This window comes from Stigmatopora argus, chromosome 24, assembly GCF_051989625.1.
Source record: "Stigmatopora argus isolate UIUO_Sarg chromosome 24, RoL_Sarg_1.0, whole genome shotgun sequence".
Lineage (NCBI taxonomy): Eukaryota > Metazoa > Chordata > Actinopteri > Syngnathiformes > Syngnathidae > Stigmatopora > Stigmatopora argus.
In genome coordinates this window covers 3,435,666-3,453,000 of record NC_135410.1, presented here as the reverse complement: position 1 = coordinate 3,453,000, position 17,335 = coordinate 3,435,666, and the positions used below count along the sequence as shown (strand labels likewise).

Sequence of the window (17,335 nt, the reverse complement as noted above, 5' to 3'; positions counted from 1 at the left end):
CCCGAAAACGGAGGGATGCTACCCTCTCATCTACCGTGTAAACCCCAACATACAGGCACCGAGCCGGGAGGCAATAAGTATGCACACACCTGCTCGGCGCCTCTCACAGCGAGCGACTCCAGAGTGGAAGAGTGTCGGAGTGGTACCAGAACCCAAGCTGTGCGTAGAGGTGAGCCCGACTACATCTAGCCGGAATTTCTCGACCTCACGCACTAGCTCAGGCTCTTTCCCAACCAGAGAGGTGACATTCCACATCCCAAGGATCCCTTCTATGGCTGCCCCCCAGCTTTCGACGCACCTGACCTCTTTGGCCCCTCTCATAGCTGGTGAACCCATGTGAGGGGGAACCTACATCTTCTCTTCGGGCTGTGCCCAGCCGGGCTCCATGGCTGTAGGCCCGGCCAACAGGCACTCAATATTTTGCCACTCCGCTGGGCCGGGCACCAGCGTGGGGCCCCGGTGACCCGTGTCCGGGTGAGGGAATCCGTAGTTCATTGATCTTACTCATCATGAAAAGTCTTCTGAGCCATTCTTTATCTGGTGCCTTGCCTCACCAGTTTGCCATGGGTGACTGTTGGAATAATGATTAAAACCTTTTAAATCATTATTAGTAATATTTAATTAAAATAGGAAAACATCTTTCAACATAACTGGTTACACTTGCAAGGAGGTACCTTGTGACGTCGTCTTAGTCCACAAGGCATTCTCAATTGTAGTAACTGAATCATTGTATTTAATCGCGACACTCGAAAAAACTTGTTTATGTAATCAGTACAATAACACCCTAGATGGTTAGAAAAACAACTGTGTGAGAATTGCCGAAGTAAGCATAAAAGTTGAACAAGGCACCCAAACAACGGTGTGAGGAATTGCATAATATTTTCATTATAAGGTAAACAAAGCATTCTAAAGTAAACCAAGCAGGATTATAATGTAAACAAAGCATTCTAAAGTAAACCAAGCAGTATTATAATGTAAACAAAGCAGTATTATAATGTAAACAAAGCATCCGTATTTTCAAACAATAATGCGATTATCGCCATCTGCTGCTGGAGTCCCGTCAAAACAGTCCCGTTGTGTTCTGCCGAAAAGCGTCCGAAAACAATGTGTCCTCGAGCTGTGGGGCCTTGAGGTGACGATGTGGAGGAAAAATGTCCATGGTCCCATGAATTGGTTTATAGCCTTATTACTTATTAAAAATGCTTACAACACATATAGAATATTCCATAATAAACCTAACAGTGACGCTACCGGGGCCACAAGGCCCCAGACAACATAGCTCCAAGGATCACTGGGACACATAAACCCACGATAACGTGATGATTCAGGGGGCCGTCATTGTTTGGGGGGGGAATTAAACTTCCACTTCGCTCCTCTGTGCCGTTCAGCCATCAATTTCCCATCAAGAGAGCTCTATTTCCGGATAAGGGTGATGACGTTTGCCTCAACGGTGCCGGGAGCATTGAAACATTTCTGGAGACATTCCACAGTCAGCTCCGCCGTGCCTTGCAGCCATCTTAGCCGTCCAAAGGGCTCTATTTTGGACAAGGTTGATGGCCTCTGCCATTACGTCGTTGGGAGCTTTGAAACAATTCTGGAGGATCATCAGCACTGCTACCACGAGGCTTCCGGAGTCCACTGAGCGAGCTCTATTTTCGGTTTAGGACCATGGCATTCCGCTGTAACGGCACCCAGGGCTTGCATTTCTGAAAAAAAGCCCCCCATCGTCGATCCTCTCTGCCGTCCAGTTCGCCAGGTGCCTTCCATTTTTTTTGCTCTGTGCTGTGTTTAGTAACTGTCAAGTCAACTAAGCGGAAGATACATCTGCCCCCCTCCAGACCAACAGGAGGCAGAAAAAAAACCAATCAGACCAAACTCTCCTCGCTTCTTACCTGAGGTCATAGCCAGTATATAAACTCAGTAGTCCAGCCTTGAAAAGTACAGGCAACCAAGGAACCAAAGACACCCTTCAGTTCCCGATCATACGCAACTGGTAGGATCAAATTTAAGTACTACAGTGGTACCTCGTCATACGACCGCTCGTCATACAACATTCTCGTCTTACGACGGAAATTTCGATCGAATAATTCGCCCGTCATGCGATCAAAATTTCGTGATGCGACCAAGCCAGGTGGCCATGGCACTGTCTTTTTTGCATATCTTTCGTGTATAACAATATCTATGAGCACCGAATGAGTTATTCAGACCAGGAAACGCACAACACGCATGCGCGGGAAAAAGAAGGCTTTCTGGGTAATGAAGTATACGCGTGCACACAACCGACAGGCAATGGCACTCTTTCTCAGAATAAAACTTTAACCACAATCAATACGTGGGTAAGCTCAGCTGCTGCATTTCCTGTTATTTTTATCTAATACGAGGAGTATTATATTACTTCTCGTTCGCTGCTCATAAGAACATCAGGGGCACTGGCTCGCAACTCCCCGCAATAGCATCCCCGGCAGCAACTCTATCATAGGCACCGTTCAAAGCGGATGCGACCACAGATGCTACAAGCTAAAAGGGAGCCGCTAGCCAGCGCCCCCGAAGCTCCCATGAGCAGCGGAGCGATCGCTGATAAAAGACTGCTGCTCGTTGGCAAGTGGTCGTGCGTTATCCGATTGTGAGGACATTTGTGTGCATCATTTTTGGAATATTTTGAAGAGAATAGTACAACAGCAAACAGCCCATCGATAGCGAACGTGAGGGTGGAGTGTTTGTTCCGTTTACAAGTGCGTTGTGTAGAAAAAATAACCGAAGCCCCCCCACCCCTTTTGTGCGCCTCTCCCTCTCCCCTCGGCGAAATCCGCCCAATTTTAGTTAGATTAAACACATTTTATTTCTATTAAACCACTAGTTATGTGTTACTTTGTTAATAGATGGGGAATTAGAAGAAATAAAACATTTTTTTCCAATCCAATATCCTGTTTTTGGTGTTTTTTCAGAGGGCTGGAACAAATTAATTTGTTTTCCATTCATTTCAATGGGAAACGTCCGCTTGAGTTACGAGAACCTCGTCATACGATCTCAGTCTCGGAACGGATTACGATCGTATGTTGTTTAGCCTTTATCTTTTCTCAATTTTAAAATAAATGGCCTTATTGGCCGCATTCTCTTGCATCATGGCGGCATGGGGTCATGACGTTATGGTGTTATGGCGTTGTCAACGTGCAGTTTCGTGCATGTCAACTTTTCATGCGCATATAAGTTGTACCCTCGATTGAGTCATTATTTTTGTCCGACAAAAGCGGCTTATATGTGAGTAAATATGGTAATGTCAAAACATGATAATAACGGTTTGATTTAAATTTTCCTACATTTTTTTACATTTTATATTGATTTTGTGTGAATCGCATTCACTCCGGAAAAACTCCGGAAATGGGAGGTTAGTCCTGAAATGGGGTCGACCGAGGTTGGCAGCTCTGATTTAGTTACAATCTTGCCAAGGACCCACTAAAATTCACCTGGATTGTAGCTGTCTGTACGTATTTACTTTGGTCAATTGCTGCATCTGCTGAGGCACCTTGACCACTTGAGAGAGGAGTAGATGGTAAACCTGGTACATTAGTGGCGTGTGTTCTAAGCACAATGAGCGGACACACATACAGCGTTTGAGACCTGATAAGCTGACCTTATTTTTCAAAATTTGTAAGAACTTCTGAAAATAGTTAAAATTTTTGATTAATTCAAGCTAGGCTGGCTTTTTTACAACACTCGTCTTTCATCGTGTCGATTAATTGATATTTGGTTTCACTGCAATGTCTCTTTGAGTATGACATACTGTACAATGTGTGCAAAGGTTATAGCTCTTAGGCTTCATGAGATGAAAGAATGGTGATTATGTGCAGTACTTGTTCTCACAGTTTAAAGAAGGAAAATTATGAAGTGGAACTCCAAAACCTCCTTCGGTGAGTGATACACTGATCATGTTTACTTGAATAAATAACAAAGAATTTTGGATTGCGATTGTTTCAACTACCTTTGTCAAATCCATTTTTAAACAATTTATGGTTCCAGTGAGGCGGAGCTGCTAGACCACACCAAGAACCCTTGTGATGACTCGATCCTGCCAGACTCTGAGGGAAAAGTGTATGTTATGTACATTAAGATGGAGGTGGAGAGTGATACATCGACCTGGACCGAGCTTGCTAAGGTAAACTCCATACTCTTATCTGTTGTCGAGGGGATTCATATTTGTTTTTGGTGACAAAAAACCATGGAACAAATGGGTTCTTTTGCCAAGTAAGGCTTGGAAGAAATTTGTTTTTTTATTATCAACTGTAGATTTAATATTGGAGAAATAGCGATTCAATTGTTAATACAGAAGTAGATGGAATTAATACACATCATTGTATTCGGCTGTAATTGTTCACCTGATTTCTTACAGACATTTTTTGATCTATCTGTTGGATCTAATCGATAAACATTCAATAACTTCGAATTAGAGGAAGCACACAGAGTCGGCCATGATGAGTTTTATCTAGCTTCAGCTGAAGGAGGGAGTCAGAGCAGCCAGCGCCAGGAGCGCGTCTATCCTCCAGCCTGACTAGTTTGAACTCCCTGCATCCCCCCAACAGGTTGACCAGTTTTATTGACAAAGGTCATGTGACATAGGTACAAACTTTAGGCGGGAAACTGTGAACAAAGAAATGGGTGTGTCATGGTAGATGACGCGCCCCTAACTCATAGGTGTCATGGACGGAAATTTCCGCTAGGTCATGCAAAATTCTATTCTAGTGACTACATTAAATAAACCAATTGACTAACAAAAAGCATAAGAATATATTCCATACTCCACATTTCCCCCCTGTAGTTACTTTGAAAGAGATTTCATTAGACATCAATTTGTATCCCTCCTATCCAGGTTCTAGAATACAAATATCATCAACAGTTACTTTCAACAGGGTATGGAAAATAATAAAATCACTTGTCAAGGCAGAGGCGAAAAACTCGAGGTATTTAGCGTCATTCGAGAAAAATTCCTCTGCGTCCCTCTTAATGAGCGAACACAATTTTTTAAGTCAAGACAAGTACAATTACCCGGACGACTCGACATACTGAGACTCGTCATACTTCGAAAGAGCGTGAGAATCTCCAGTTTGGTTTGCCATGCAGTGATACTGTATGTCACTGTAAGCTACCAGCGTGTGCTGGATAGTGTTTCAAATCATAACGTTCATACAGGGGATAAGTACATTTACCCTACCACCCATAATAGTGGGACTTTGATTTAAATTACATGTACATACAGTACAGAACTGTCTAGTCATTTGTACATCACAGTACATGACAGAAAGCCTATTTTCACTTTTGCACGAGACGGCAATGCATGCAGCATGCCAAACAATGTCTGCATTTAGTTTTTCTCTCATATCTTTTTATGATTTAGGGCTATAAATTTCACTTTGACATTGTTAACTTGCTCCCTAATTTGAAATAGCCACGTCCTTGCACCCTGTGTTACTAGACAATGCTAAATAGCATAATGGATAACATAAATCACATACAGACGGGAGTGTTGATACATTCAGGTGAACGATGTCTATAACTTATCCGCATAGTTTGGTAGTGAATGAAATTAAGGATTTGTAATTGTGCTGATTAGCCATTGACTGCACATAGCATTATGCAGTTGACGAAGATGACAACAAAGTAGGTGGTTTGCTAATATAAAATAGACTGTTTGGGCTAACAGGCTGAAAATGTTTCTATAACTCAGCAATTCAGCACTAAATTGCTTTTAGCCTGTGCAAGATCATCACGCTTATCTTTAAACATAATTTATGCATTTAGAAACCAATCATCAAAAAGACCACACAGTCTATTTAACTGCTGTGCAAGTGTGTCTCTTGCCTGTTTTAAAAAGTCACTTGTGTTACCCTCATGCTCTTATCAAGTGCCTTCATGTTTGGGACTTGGATGTTCGTGGAAATCACAAAGGGCTATGGCGACTGTTTAAAAAGAAGAATCATATGCTGGTGGTGGCTGTACCAATTTCCCCATACTCGTAAGTTGACGCCGAGTCTTGACATACATTTTATATATTATACTAAATTAGGATTTTTTTTTTTTACCAGGGTTCTAATTATATACTTCCATGTGCATCTTCACTGTCAAAGTCACGAATTCGGTCAAGATTTTTAATATATTGAGGATTTTGTCCAAGCCACCCAAGGTTAAATTGATTAATTCAGGCTTGAATAAACTGTGGTTACTACTACTTACGTACTTTACAATCTTACATTATCTTCTATTTAAAATTTTCAAGGGTCTGGGTAAAGGGACGCGCACCAAAAAGGGAGGCTACTAGCTTTAGTAACAAACATTTATTGACAGTTTTTGAGAGGATAGTCAGTGTCTGAGGGATCAGGTTTGTAATTTGTTGAGTAGTTGAGCTGGCCAGTCTGTTGTTCGCTCATGCAGGCAAGCACGACAGGATCTGGAAACAAAAACAAAAGCAGTTGAATAAAACATTTACAGAAGTTGAGGTCTAAGTGAAGGGTGGAGTCATAAACTCGTAGAGTAGTGTTGTTTGTTTATCTGCGATTAAGTGACCAAGGACCAGTTGAAGTATCCTGTTTACAATGATTATCTGCACCTAGTCCAAGCTTCATTCATCTTTCCAATCCTGCAATCAAGGGACTCACACAGGGAAGAGGGAATGGAGCTCAGTGGGCAGGTGTCCCAACAATGATATTTATACTAGTACAAACGATTTTATTTAGAAATGTAAAAAAATATGCAATGTTTTTGAAGTGATGGGGATGAAATTCCTTTAAAGGTCTTTTAAGATCAAATTAAAATGAATAAATTGTTTGATTGGGTGAAAGTAAAGTTCTTAAAAACTCGGAAAAAAAACGGATATTCATCCAACCTCTATTGTGATGACCACATAATCCCCTCAAGCTCCGGTATACAGCAAGCTGATCCCCTTGGACCGGCTCTCTTTGCCTTAGCTGTAGCCCATATCTCAAAAGCAGTGTCATCCAAGCTCAACTTGTGGTACTTGGATGATGCAACGTTGGGTGGTGACCCTGATGTGGTTTGGTCGGACGCTGCGATGGTCAAAGAAAATTTCAGAAGCATTGGCCTTGATATCAACGACGCCAAATGTGAAGTTTACCTTTCAAACCTTGCCCCCACGAAAGACAGAGTACGATTTGTCATTTTCAGGAACTTTTCCCATCAATTGTTGTTGCACCTACTAATAAATGGTCATTGTTAGGTGCACCTCTCCACAAAGATTCAATGCAAGAGTTCCTTGATGCACGACTCAACGATTTGAAGCGTTTAACCTCAAATCTGTGCCAAATTGACAATCATCAGGCCATGTTCATCCTACGAAATTGTCTCTTCATTCCCAAACGTCAATACTTGATGAGAAGCTCCCCGACATATCGTAACATGAATTGTCTACAGAGTTTCGACCATGTCATAAAAGATTGTTTATCCTCGTTGTTGAATGTTGACTTTTCACAGTCCGCATGGAATCAGTCGAAACTCCCAATTCGTCACGGTGGCATTGGTATCCGTTCCCTTGTTGACTTGTCCCTCCCCTCTTTTCTGTCATCATTCTATTCTACAGTTGAGTTAGTGCGACCTGTTTTGTCTTCATCTCAAATTGATCCTCATAAATCAATTGACATTGATGGCGCACTAAATGCCTGGAATGAATGTCATTCATCAACTCCAATACATCTCGGAGTACAGAAAGAGTGGGATGAAATCAATTGCCTGAGGATGAAAGGCAATTTGATCGATTCCTCGAATCAGTGGGACCGCAGTCGAATATTATCAGCGTCGACGTTTCCCTCTGGAGCTTGGTTGAATGCTTTGCCAAGTACGACTTTGGGCAATAAGCTCTCCCCCGATGAGCTTCGCATCTCGATTGCTCATCGTCTTGGTGTCAAAGTTTGTGACCCGATTCTGTGCAAATGTGGTCATTCAATAGATAGCCGAGCTCTCCACCCCTTATCCTGCCGTGTCCAAGCTGGTCGTTTCCCTCGTCACTCCAACATCAACGACATCGTTAAACGCGCACTATGTCAAGCTGGTGTTCCTTCAATTCTCGAACCAAGTGGTCTAGTGCGTGCAGACAAGCGAAGGCCTGACGGCTTGTCAATCTTTCCATGGAAGATGGGAAAGTGTTTGACATGGGATGTGACAGTTGTTGACACCTTTTCTCAATCATCAATTGCTTCATCTGCAATAAAAGCCTGCTCAGCTGCGAACAAGGCAGTCAATGAAGTCTGTCAAGTATGCACCGCTTGTTGACAGATACTTGTTCCAGCCCATAGCCTACGAAACTTCAGGTGTATGTGGGGACTCCACTTTGAAGTTTCTGTTAGAGGTAGGTTCCCGGCTCGTGTCTGTTTCAAATGAGCCACGCGAGTGTCCATGGCTGTTACAGCGCATCTCTCTAGCAGTGTGCCGCGGCAACGCATGCAGTGTCCTCGACTGTGTGAAGAAGGTGTGAAGTTATGTGATATGTGTCATGTTTCACTTATTTTTTATTATTATTTTATTTATTTATATTATTTATTTTATTTATGTTTTATTTGACCAATTGCTGCGAGTGTAATTTGTATTTGACGTATGGTCTCAAATGTGAATATTTTCATTAAAAATAAAAATAAAAATGAAAAGAATTCAACTTGAATGAAAAAGGAAAGATCATTTTCAAAGATCACACTCTGAAGCCAAAATGGCTTCTCATTGCTACACAGAAAGGGGGTTAGGGCGACCCTTCTAAGGATGACTGGTAAAGAAAATGATTGAATATATGAATTGTTTTATGGGTTTTGTGCACAAACTCAACAAGTCACCCTACCACATTGCCTACAATTTAATAGTTACTGATGTGTTTGAATGTAATGTATCTATATATAACTGTTTCCTATCTTTTATTTTGACCAGTGTGATGAAACCTTCCAATATTAAACCCATCCATTTAGAGCCGCCCCCGAAAGAAGAGGATGCACCAGCGGACCAGCTTTAAACCTATCTTTTATACACAGACAAAAAGTTCTGTGCTAGTCACAACCAAACAACACACCAACCCAGGCCTGAAGAAATGTTCAACCACTCATATACTGTATGGCGTCAGTAGCAGAGCATGAGCCCTACCCTCTGTAAACTGGCCCGTGAAACAATATTTCAACATGATAACGACCCCAAACACAGCTTCAAGACAACCACTGCTCTTCTAAAGAAACTGGGGGTAAAGTGACTGACTAGTCAAGCATGTCCCCTGACCTAAACCCTATTGAGTATCCATGGGGCATCCTCAAATAAAGGGGGGGTATAGTGGGGGCTAGGTCTCCTACATCCATTAGCTCCGTGATGCCATCATGGAAGATGATTCCAGCGGCGACCTTTGAAGCTCAGGTAAACTCCATGCCGAAGAGGGTTGAGGCAGTGGAGCAAAATAATGGAGGCCACACAAATTATTGACATTTTGGGCCCAATTCTGAGATTTTCCCTTGGGGTATACTCACTTTTGTTGGCAACATGTCATACATTAATTTCTGTGTTTTGAATTATTTTGAAAATACAATAAATATATGTTAATATCTAAGCTCTACAGTGACCAGTTTAAATTTTATCAATGTGAGATTTTTCAGTGTTGTCCCATGAAAAGATATCATTAAATATGCAGAAATGAGAGGGGGTACTCACTTTTGTGAGTTACTTGTCTTGCATGACCATATTGCTGTCAACCACACCTCACTTTAGAGAAATGCACAATGCTAAATCCAGCAAACAATATTATATCTTATAAATATTGCCAATATGCCAGATTGTTCAGAACAAAGAAAAGAACATCCCACAGCAGTCGCAACTACAAATTATCTTCCTCCCTCAAAATACATTTGGTGTGCCATATCCTCCTAACTACATACCAGTAGTTCAATTTTTCCTCTGTAGAGGACATTTGTAAACCTAATTGTCTCCCACCCAGTGCACCAAATCGCACTCCTTTTGTGCTCTATAGAGGACATTCGGAGCTTTCCAATGATACCAAATTCCTTTTGCAGTATTCCAATTCCTTCACATAGTTTGGGGAATTTCAAAATAAATGTAATTGGACAACATTTTTTTCCCTGGTAGTCAGGAAGCCATGACTGACTGGCGGCCAGTCCAGGGTGTCAGACGTTTTCCTTCCGCCAAAGTCATCTGAGATAGTATACGGATATCCTTACAAGGACGCGCTACCGGTACGGGGTATGTAGTGTTTCGGGAATAATGGTACAATCCGTACATTGGTTCAGCCCAGGCGCATGTCAATGACGTCGGGCTCCGTCACGCGGCAGTGTTTTTGAAGAAATGTTAATGGGGTAATGATGTGCAAATAAAAAAGGAAATGCCCCAGTGAATTCAACCATCCTAGATCCTGTGATTATTTATCCTCCTGCTAAGCACTGGGAGTGACGACTGAGCAGGAATATTACAGTAGGTATTCTCAAGCATACTGATCAAGACATATTTCACCGCCCGTGAAATGTCTACGAAGTGTTGAATGTCATTACACTACAAAACTACACTGGTAACGGTTGCGTTGCGTCTGCATCAAGACTAAGATAACGTCTCAATCTTCAGCGGTTGCGAATGTTTGCGCGAATCAGACAGGAAATCACGAGGGCTCTCACGAGAGCGCACGAATTCAGGCGCAATCGCGCGATAACCTGTGGAATTTCCACAGAAACGTGCGGTGACCACTTCGTCAGCCACTTGTTAATAAACGATTGATAATCAGAAAGTAAAAAATAAGATTCAGCTATCACGAGTTTATCTTGTGCATGAGAATATTACAATCTTATGGAAAAAAAAAGTAAATAAATCTTTTATCTGTTCATGAAAATGGAATGTATAGGGATACTTCGCTGTCCTCGTTGACACAGGCCTTTATTTTACAAGGAAACCGGAGGTTTTATTTTGTATCAAAGCGACATCACCTTACCAACACGCGAGAATTGTTTCAAACTCATCAAATCAGGCCGCGCTGTCCGGAAAAAAATGACATGATAAACAGTCGCGACATTCGCAGCTGTTACCGGTGTTTCTTTATTTTAATGTGTGGGCAACCGAGGTTGGATTGGCATGTACTACTTGCCCTGCTGGTTGAGGGAAAAAATCCTACGTCTAATATACACGTATATTTCTATATTATCTGATGCTGTTACTCGCTTTACGCGCATGCTTACTAGTAAAAAGACGATTTTGTTCCTGGTCACAATCCCGTTAGGACAAAACCCATTTGTGAGCCTGTATTTCTGTTCAATGTTTGGTAATTTTATTTATTTTCTCCACTGGCAGTTTATTGTTTATTGAACTTTATTATATTGAAATAATAATAACACTAACAATAATAAACATCGTCACACTCTCTCCCACAATGCAACGGTGTAATGCAAACGTCGTCAAAAGCTTTTGTTGTGATCGAACGCCCTCTTTTGCGCTGCACATCTTGTAGAACAGAATCTCGAAGACATTTAAATGATAATTTTAATCAACTTTAGAAATCAAAAGTAAGTTAATTGCCATTTATTTTTTTACTACCGATCTAAGTCCATGCTCATGGCTTTGAATACGCCTTTTGTGGCAAAGGGGTGGGCTTGTTTTGGTTCTGTTAGCTTGTTCAAGGTCCACGTTTGTTTGATTAATTTTTGTCAAGCTTGCAAAAAAAAATATTGTGCAAAAGTCATCCTAACCTATTCCTTGAAACACTTTTGTTGAAGGAATTACTGACAGATGCAATAATGAGTAAAGCCTACGTTCGAAGCATATGGGGTTAGCAAGAAATTTATACAATTTGAGGCAGTGGAGATTTGAGGGGAGCTGGTGTACGCAGTTTCAGGAGAGAGAAGATATTTAGTGATTGAAGATCCACTGTTAAACTTAAACGAGCATGAGCTGCATCAAGGGGGGCCCACTCGTATTAAATTGGGCACTTAGCAATTTGTTCACATTTGATAGGGTGGGGATGGGAGAGACAGGAAATTTGCCAATCAAACCCAGAGTTCGCTACGGTGGGATAATACGACCAAGATACAGAAGACATAATAATGATAATTGGGAGCCAAAGAACAAGGGTAAACTTTGCAAGCATTTAATTAAAACATGGCTTGAGCATTTCCTGGAATCATTAGGCATTCTCCTTTACTGGTCGAGATGGGACATTCTACGGCTGCTTCCGCAGCGACTTCTAGCCTTATGAGGATGACGACCACTAAGGCGATGGTCATCCCTGCCAATGTCTGCGTCGAAGAGAGTCCCATGTTGAACACCACGTAGAGAGATCTTGCTGCTTTTCCTATGGGCTGAGTAGAGCTGGGGCGCAGTCGGCTTCTTGAGGACCATGGGGTTAGACTACCTGGTCCCGGGTTGACTCACTGGGATTATTCTGCCCTTATACCGTGAAATCAACCTTTGTGAAATGATGTTGTCAACAGTTGCCAGCCGGCACCAGAAAATATGTGGTTTTCCGGTTGTCCTCTGATGGAGAGATGGCTGAGCCTGAGGCAGATCTGGGGGATCGTGTAGACGAGATGTGGAACCATGTGTCCCCCTTTCCTTGAAGACATACTGCTGTGGCCGTCCGCTCAGTGACCCGGAAGGGACCTCCACCAAGGTTTAGACCCTTTTTGTTTAATTTTAACCACACATTCGGAAACATTAATTTTGAAGGGAGCGTCTGGTTGTCTTTCTGTCAAATGGGAGAAATTGATGGTTGAGTCCAGGTGGGCCTGGAATTTCAACAGCAGTCAATGCAACTGTGGGTGCAGGAAACGGTTATTAGTGTGACATTCGAATGGGGTCCAACCTTCAGAAGAATTTAATAACATCCGAACATTCATTAATGCCAATGGGAGAGCCTGCAACCAATTAAGTGTGAAGCTAAAGCCTTGGCTATCTTTTCCTTGATGTTCCTGTTCATGCGTTCAACCTGTCCTTGTGATTGTGGATGGTACACAGACCCAAAATGATGTTTCAGCCCTAGCATTTTTTCCACAGCTTGGAGATGTTTATTTTTGAAATGACTTTGTTGGAATGTAGAGATTGACCAATGTTTTATCACTCTACTTGCTGTTTTAGATTTGCAAGGATATGGTTTTGGCAATCCCGAAAAGGAATCTACTATGACAACCCGAAACCTTTTTAATCATGTCAGTGAAATCCAATGAAATCACCGGGCCAAGGGCATCCGTGTCCGGATCGTGTACCCCCTGCGGTGGTTTCGTTCTAGGCATACTGTTTTACCTACTGCAAATGCTGCGGCCCTGCAGCTCACTTTTATTAATTTGTCTCGTGAAAGGATGCCACTTGGAGTGGGGTAGTCTCTGTTTCATCCACACCTACATGACATGTTCCATGGGCTTCAGAAATTGGATTTTTCAATTGTGTTAGCAAAGTGGAAAAATTGGTTTGTCATTCACTGTGTTCGCAACATGATAGACACCGTTTCAATGTTTTTTTCTTTTCTTTACAAGCAGGACACATTTTTTTTCTTTTGTAAAAACACTTTTCCCCAAAGAATGGTGATTGAGGGAGTTGTTACATCCGATCATATTTTCCCTCGTCTGGTCGTTTGTTTTAACCCTTTGTAAGAAGGTTGAGTTTCAATTGAAACAATTTCACCTTTTTTTTGCATATGGAGACAATAAAACCAATATAAAAGAGTTCCCGATGGTATATGGCATTGCTCCGTGAGCAATAATCCTTCCAATCAATATTGGAGTGGTTATCTAGTTCATTTCGTTTTATTACGTCAGAAAGTTGTTCTCACCTGTCTTCTCAAAAGTTTCAACTGAGAGAACCTTCTTACAGTGCAAAAGGTGGCTCCACATCCCCCTCTCGGCTATTTTCATGTCTGCTGGTTGGTCAGCAACACTTGGTATGGACGTTCCCACATTGGGTCGTTCTAGTGCTTCTCGTTTATACTGTAGGTTGAGCACCCAGGCTCCTGGCTCCACCGTTGGTCCAGTCCGTTTCCTGTTGAGAAGCACAGTCTCCTTCTGCTAACCCAAATTCAATGCGTTTCCTTAAAGATTTTCTTTTTATGTAGCCGGCCAGATTAGCCTCATCATCCAGTTCCACTCGTGCAGTGAATAATGGCGATTTATATGGTCTACCAAATAGGATTTTCATGTTGTTGCCCGGATGAACTCGTTATGTAGGCGCAATGATTTCCTAATGAAATATGGAACCTTTTGCCAATCCCGTCAATTATTTTGTTAACACAATTTGGGTGCCATTATCATTGTAAATCAATGGTTCTTTGGAATTCCATATCATGCACTGATATGCCGAGCACAGGTTAAGTTTGTGCAAACAACTTAAACCTTGTGTAGTGGCACCGTACCAAGGCCAACATCCCCCTTCTCGAGACATAGTACTTCCCATGACTCAATATGGCAGCTCACCCAAGTAAGCTGATGTACAAATTTGTTCATTGTTTTTTCTCAGTGCTTCCAAATTCCTCATTTCGCAGAGCACGTTATTTGTTCCTCCACGTCAAGTTTAAAATTTGGAGTACTGGAGCTGCATTTTCATCAAAAATGTCATTTGATGAAATATTTTTCCCATAATTCGTCACCGCCATCCCTGAAAAGGGCTTATAGGCAATTTCAGAAATCGATTCCGAATTCCCATGTCTTTTTCACCTTGATATCTGATCGATTGTTTATATCTCGGTGGCCAGCCAATCAAAAACACAAGAAGACCGACAACCATCCACACTCACACTCACACTCATAATCAGGGGAATTTAGAGTGTTCAACCAGTCTAGCATCCGTAATTTTGGTTTGTGGGAGAAAACTGGAGTACCCGGAGAAAACCCACAAATTCTCAAGGACACAATGAATACTCCACACTCTGGAAGGTCGGGATCCACCCGGCTGTCATTAGTAGATCTTAGACGGGTGCAGTTGATGCGCTAACCACTAGTCTTTCCATTTGGGCCGTTTACCCATACATCAGTGGCCCCCAAATGTTCATCACAGGTGGAGACCGCCATCCCCAGTGGGGCTCCTTGGCAGCTCACCCCCTTTTGCTGTCCTATCAGCAATAATCATTCCCAAAGGAAATAGGTAATTAATGTATTGGATATGCGCGCCACACATCTACAAATGGAAATTTGTTTTGGAAGTTCAATTGCCGCCGTTTGTCGCCCTAGTCAGTCAGTATGAGCGACTGCCATGCGAGTGGCTGTGATGAACTCTTTGTGTTACTTTCAAGACTCTACTCCAGGGGTCTCAAACTCAATTTACCTGGGGGCCGCTAGAGGCCAAGTCTGGGTGAGACTGGGCCGCATCAGGATTTCCACAAGAAAAGCGCTGATAAAACATTCCAACGTTATCAAATATCATTATTTTTTTTACAAAAAATTATGAATTAGATAAATTAACTTAAAGATGAATAAAAAATCAATCAATCAGTAATACAAAAATAAAATAATAATAATGAGAGATATACACTGGCTGCCTAAGTAGAGAAAATGAATTATTTTTATTCCGTTTCAAATGTCTGTATTAACAGCTCTTTAACCTCTAACTTTCTGAACTTGAATGGAACATTGAATATGAAATATTCTGAACACGGCTTCTCTTGCCTACTCCTTGCTGCTAGAGACCTGGCAGCGCTTCTTCTCACATAGCTGAGTCACATTTGGCTTGAGGGAGGAAGCAGTGGAGACCCTCAGTAGAGCTTGAAGATGCTCATCAGTAAGTCTGGACCTGTACTTGGACTTATTGAAGTTCAAGGTGGAGAAGAGCTTCTCACACAAGTATGTGCTCCCAAAAAGGCACATGGTCCGCTTGAACATTCGGGAAAGTCCAGGGAAGCTGGGGGTCAACTCTCTCAAAAATTGCCCAAGCTTGTCTGCTTCTCCACTCACCTCCCTGAACTTGGCTTTGAGTGCAGAGTTGCACTGCAGGTCAATGAGCTCCATTTGAAGCTCAGGAGGGGCATCTTGCACATCAAAGGAGAAGGGGTCCGCCAAAATTTGAAATGTGGCTTTGTGTGTCTTGAAGTCTGCAAATCTGTGATCAAATTCCTCCTGTAGCTTCGAAATGGCCTCAACATACTTCTCACCACTGAATGGTGTGCCTGTATCCACGAGAGCCTTGCATGCTGGGAAATGGCAAAGGTTTGTCTGAGAGAGCTGGGCTTTCCATAACACAAGTTTAGTGCAGAATGCTCTCACGTTGTCATAGGCAGCACTGACAAGTTGCCCCTGGCCTTGTACTTCTTGTTCAGTACATTAAGCTCATGTGTGATATCAACAAGAAAAGCCAAGTCCATGAGCCATTTGGGATCACTTAGCACAGGAACAGCAACCCCGTCTATCTCCATGAAGTCTTTTACTTCTGCTCTCAACTCAAAAAATCTCTTCAACACGTTTCCCCTGCTGAGCCAACGTACCTCAGTGAAGTAGAGCACATCCCCATATTCTGACTCCATTTCCTCTAAAAAAGCACGGAACCTTCTGTGCTTTAAGCCCCTGGATCTGATTTGGTTGACGCATTTCACAACGACAGACATCACATTGTCAAACTTCAGGCATCTGCTGCAAAGGGCCTGCTGATGTATAATGCAGTGCAGAGCTATGGCCTCCTCCACACCCTCCTCTTCCAGTTTTTTTTGAACAAGTGCTACCAGTCCATTCTTCCTCCCTGTCATTGATGGGGCTCCATCGGTTGTTATTCCAACAAAGCTCTTCCATGGCAAACCGGCATTCTTAATGGCATCACACAGCTGGTGAAATATTTCCTTCGCGGTGGTCTGGCCATGCATTGGAATTACTGTGAGCAACTCCTCCATTACTTTAAAATTGTCATCAACACCACGGACATATATTGCGAGCTGGGCAGTGTCTGTGATGTCTGTGGTCTCATCAAGAGCCACTGAATATACACTGAAACATTGTGCTTTCTCACACAGTTGATCATAAATGTCACTTGACAGGTGAGAAATGCGCTCTGCCACGGTGTTGTCAGAAAGGCTGATGTGGTTGAACAGACTTTTCTTTTCTGGACAGACAATATGTGCAGCCTGTAATATGCACTTTTTGATAAATTCACCTTCTGTGAATGGCTTTCCTGCTTTAGCAATCAACTCACAAACGGCATAGCTAGCTTCGACTGCTGCATTACTGTCTTTGGTAGCCTTCTTGAAGAAATCCTGTTGCCTCAGAAGACATGTTTTAAGACTGGCAACCTGGTTGGCTCTCTCATCTCCCTGGTATTTTTCGTACTCCTCAGCATGTCTCGTAGTATAATGACGTTTCAAATTGTATTCCTTGTGCACCGCAACTTTTTCAGTGCAAATGAGACA

General features: G+C 42.3%; 2 protein-coding genes across 17 annotated transcripts in view; both read left to right on the top strand.

The window, feature by feature from the left end:
* Nucleotides 1-9,577, top strand: part of pomgnt1 (protein O-linked mannose N-acetylglucosaminyltransferase 1 (beta 1,2-)) — a 120,823-nt gene extending 111,246 nt beyond the window's left edge. For 5 of the 7 annotated variants that reach the window (XM_077594624.1, XM_077594622.1, XM_077594625.1 and 2 more), the window contains 4 exons: nt 3,864-3,908; nt 4,018-4,153; nt 5,898-6,007; nt 8,917-9,577. In XM_077594624.1, the coding sequence (XP_077450750.1) occupies nt 3,864-3,908; nt 4,018-4,153; nt 5,898-6,007; nt 8,917-8,998 (373 nt within the window). In that variant the 3' untranslated portion in view covers nt 8,999-9,577. Of the gene's footprint in view, nt 1-3,863; nt 3,909-4,017; nt 4,154-5,897; nt 6,008-6,077 lie in introns of all 7 variants that reach the window. The other 2 variants (XM_077594623.1, XM_077594626.1) reach the window with 2 other exon arrangements.
* A 139-nt stretch (nt 9,578-9,716) lies between these two features.
* The window catches only part of tut4 (terminal uridylyl transferase 4), a 140,446-nt gene continuing 132,827 nt past the window's right edge, over nt 9,717-17,335 (top strand). For 6 of the 10 annotated variants that reach the window (XR_013298446.1, XR_013298447.1, XM_077594616.1 and 3 more), the window contains exons 1-2: nt 11,368-11,528; nt 12,453-12,631. The gene's annotated coding sequence lies outside the window, so the exon portion shown is untranslated. Of the gene's footprint in view, nt 10,453-11,360; nt 11,529-12,452; nt 12,632-17,335 lie in introns of those variants that run through there. The other 4 variants (XM_077594611.1, XM_077594617.1, XM_077594613.1 and 1 more) reach the window with 4 other exon arrangements.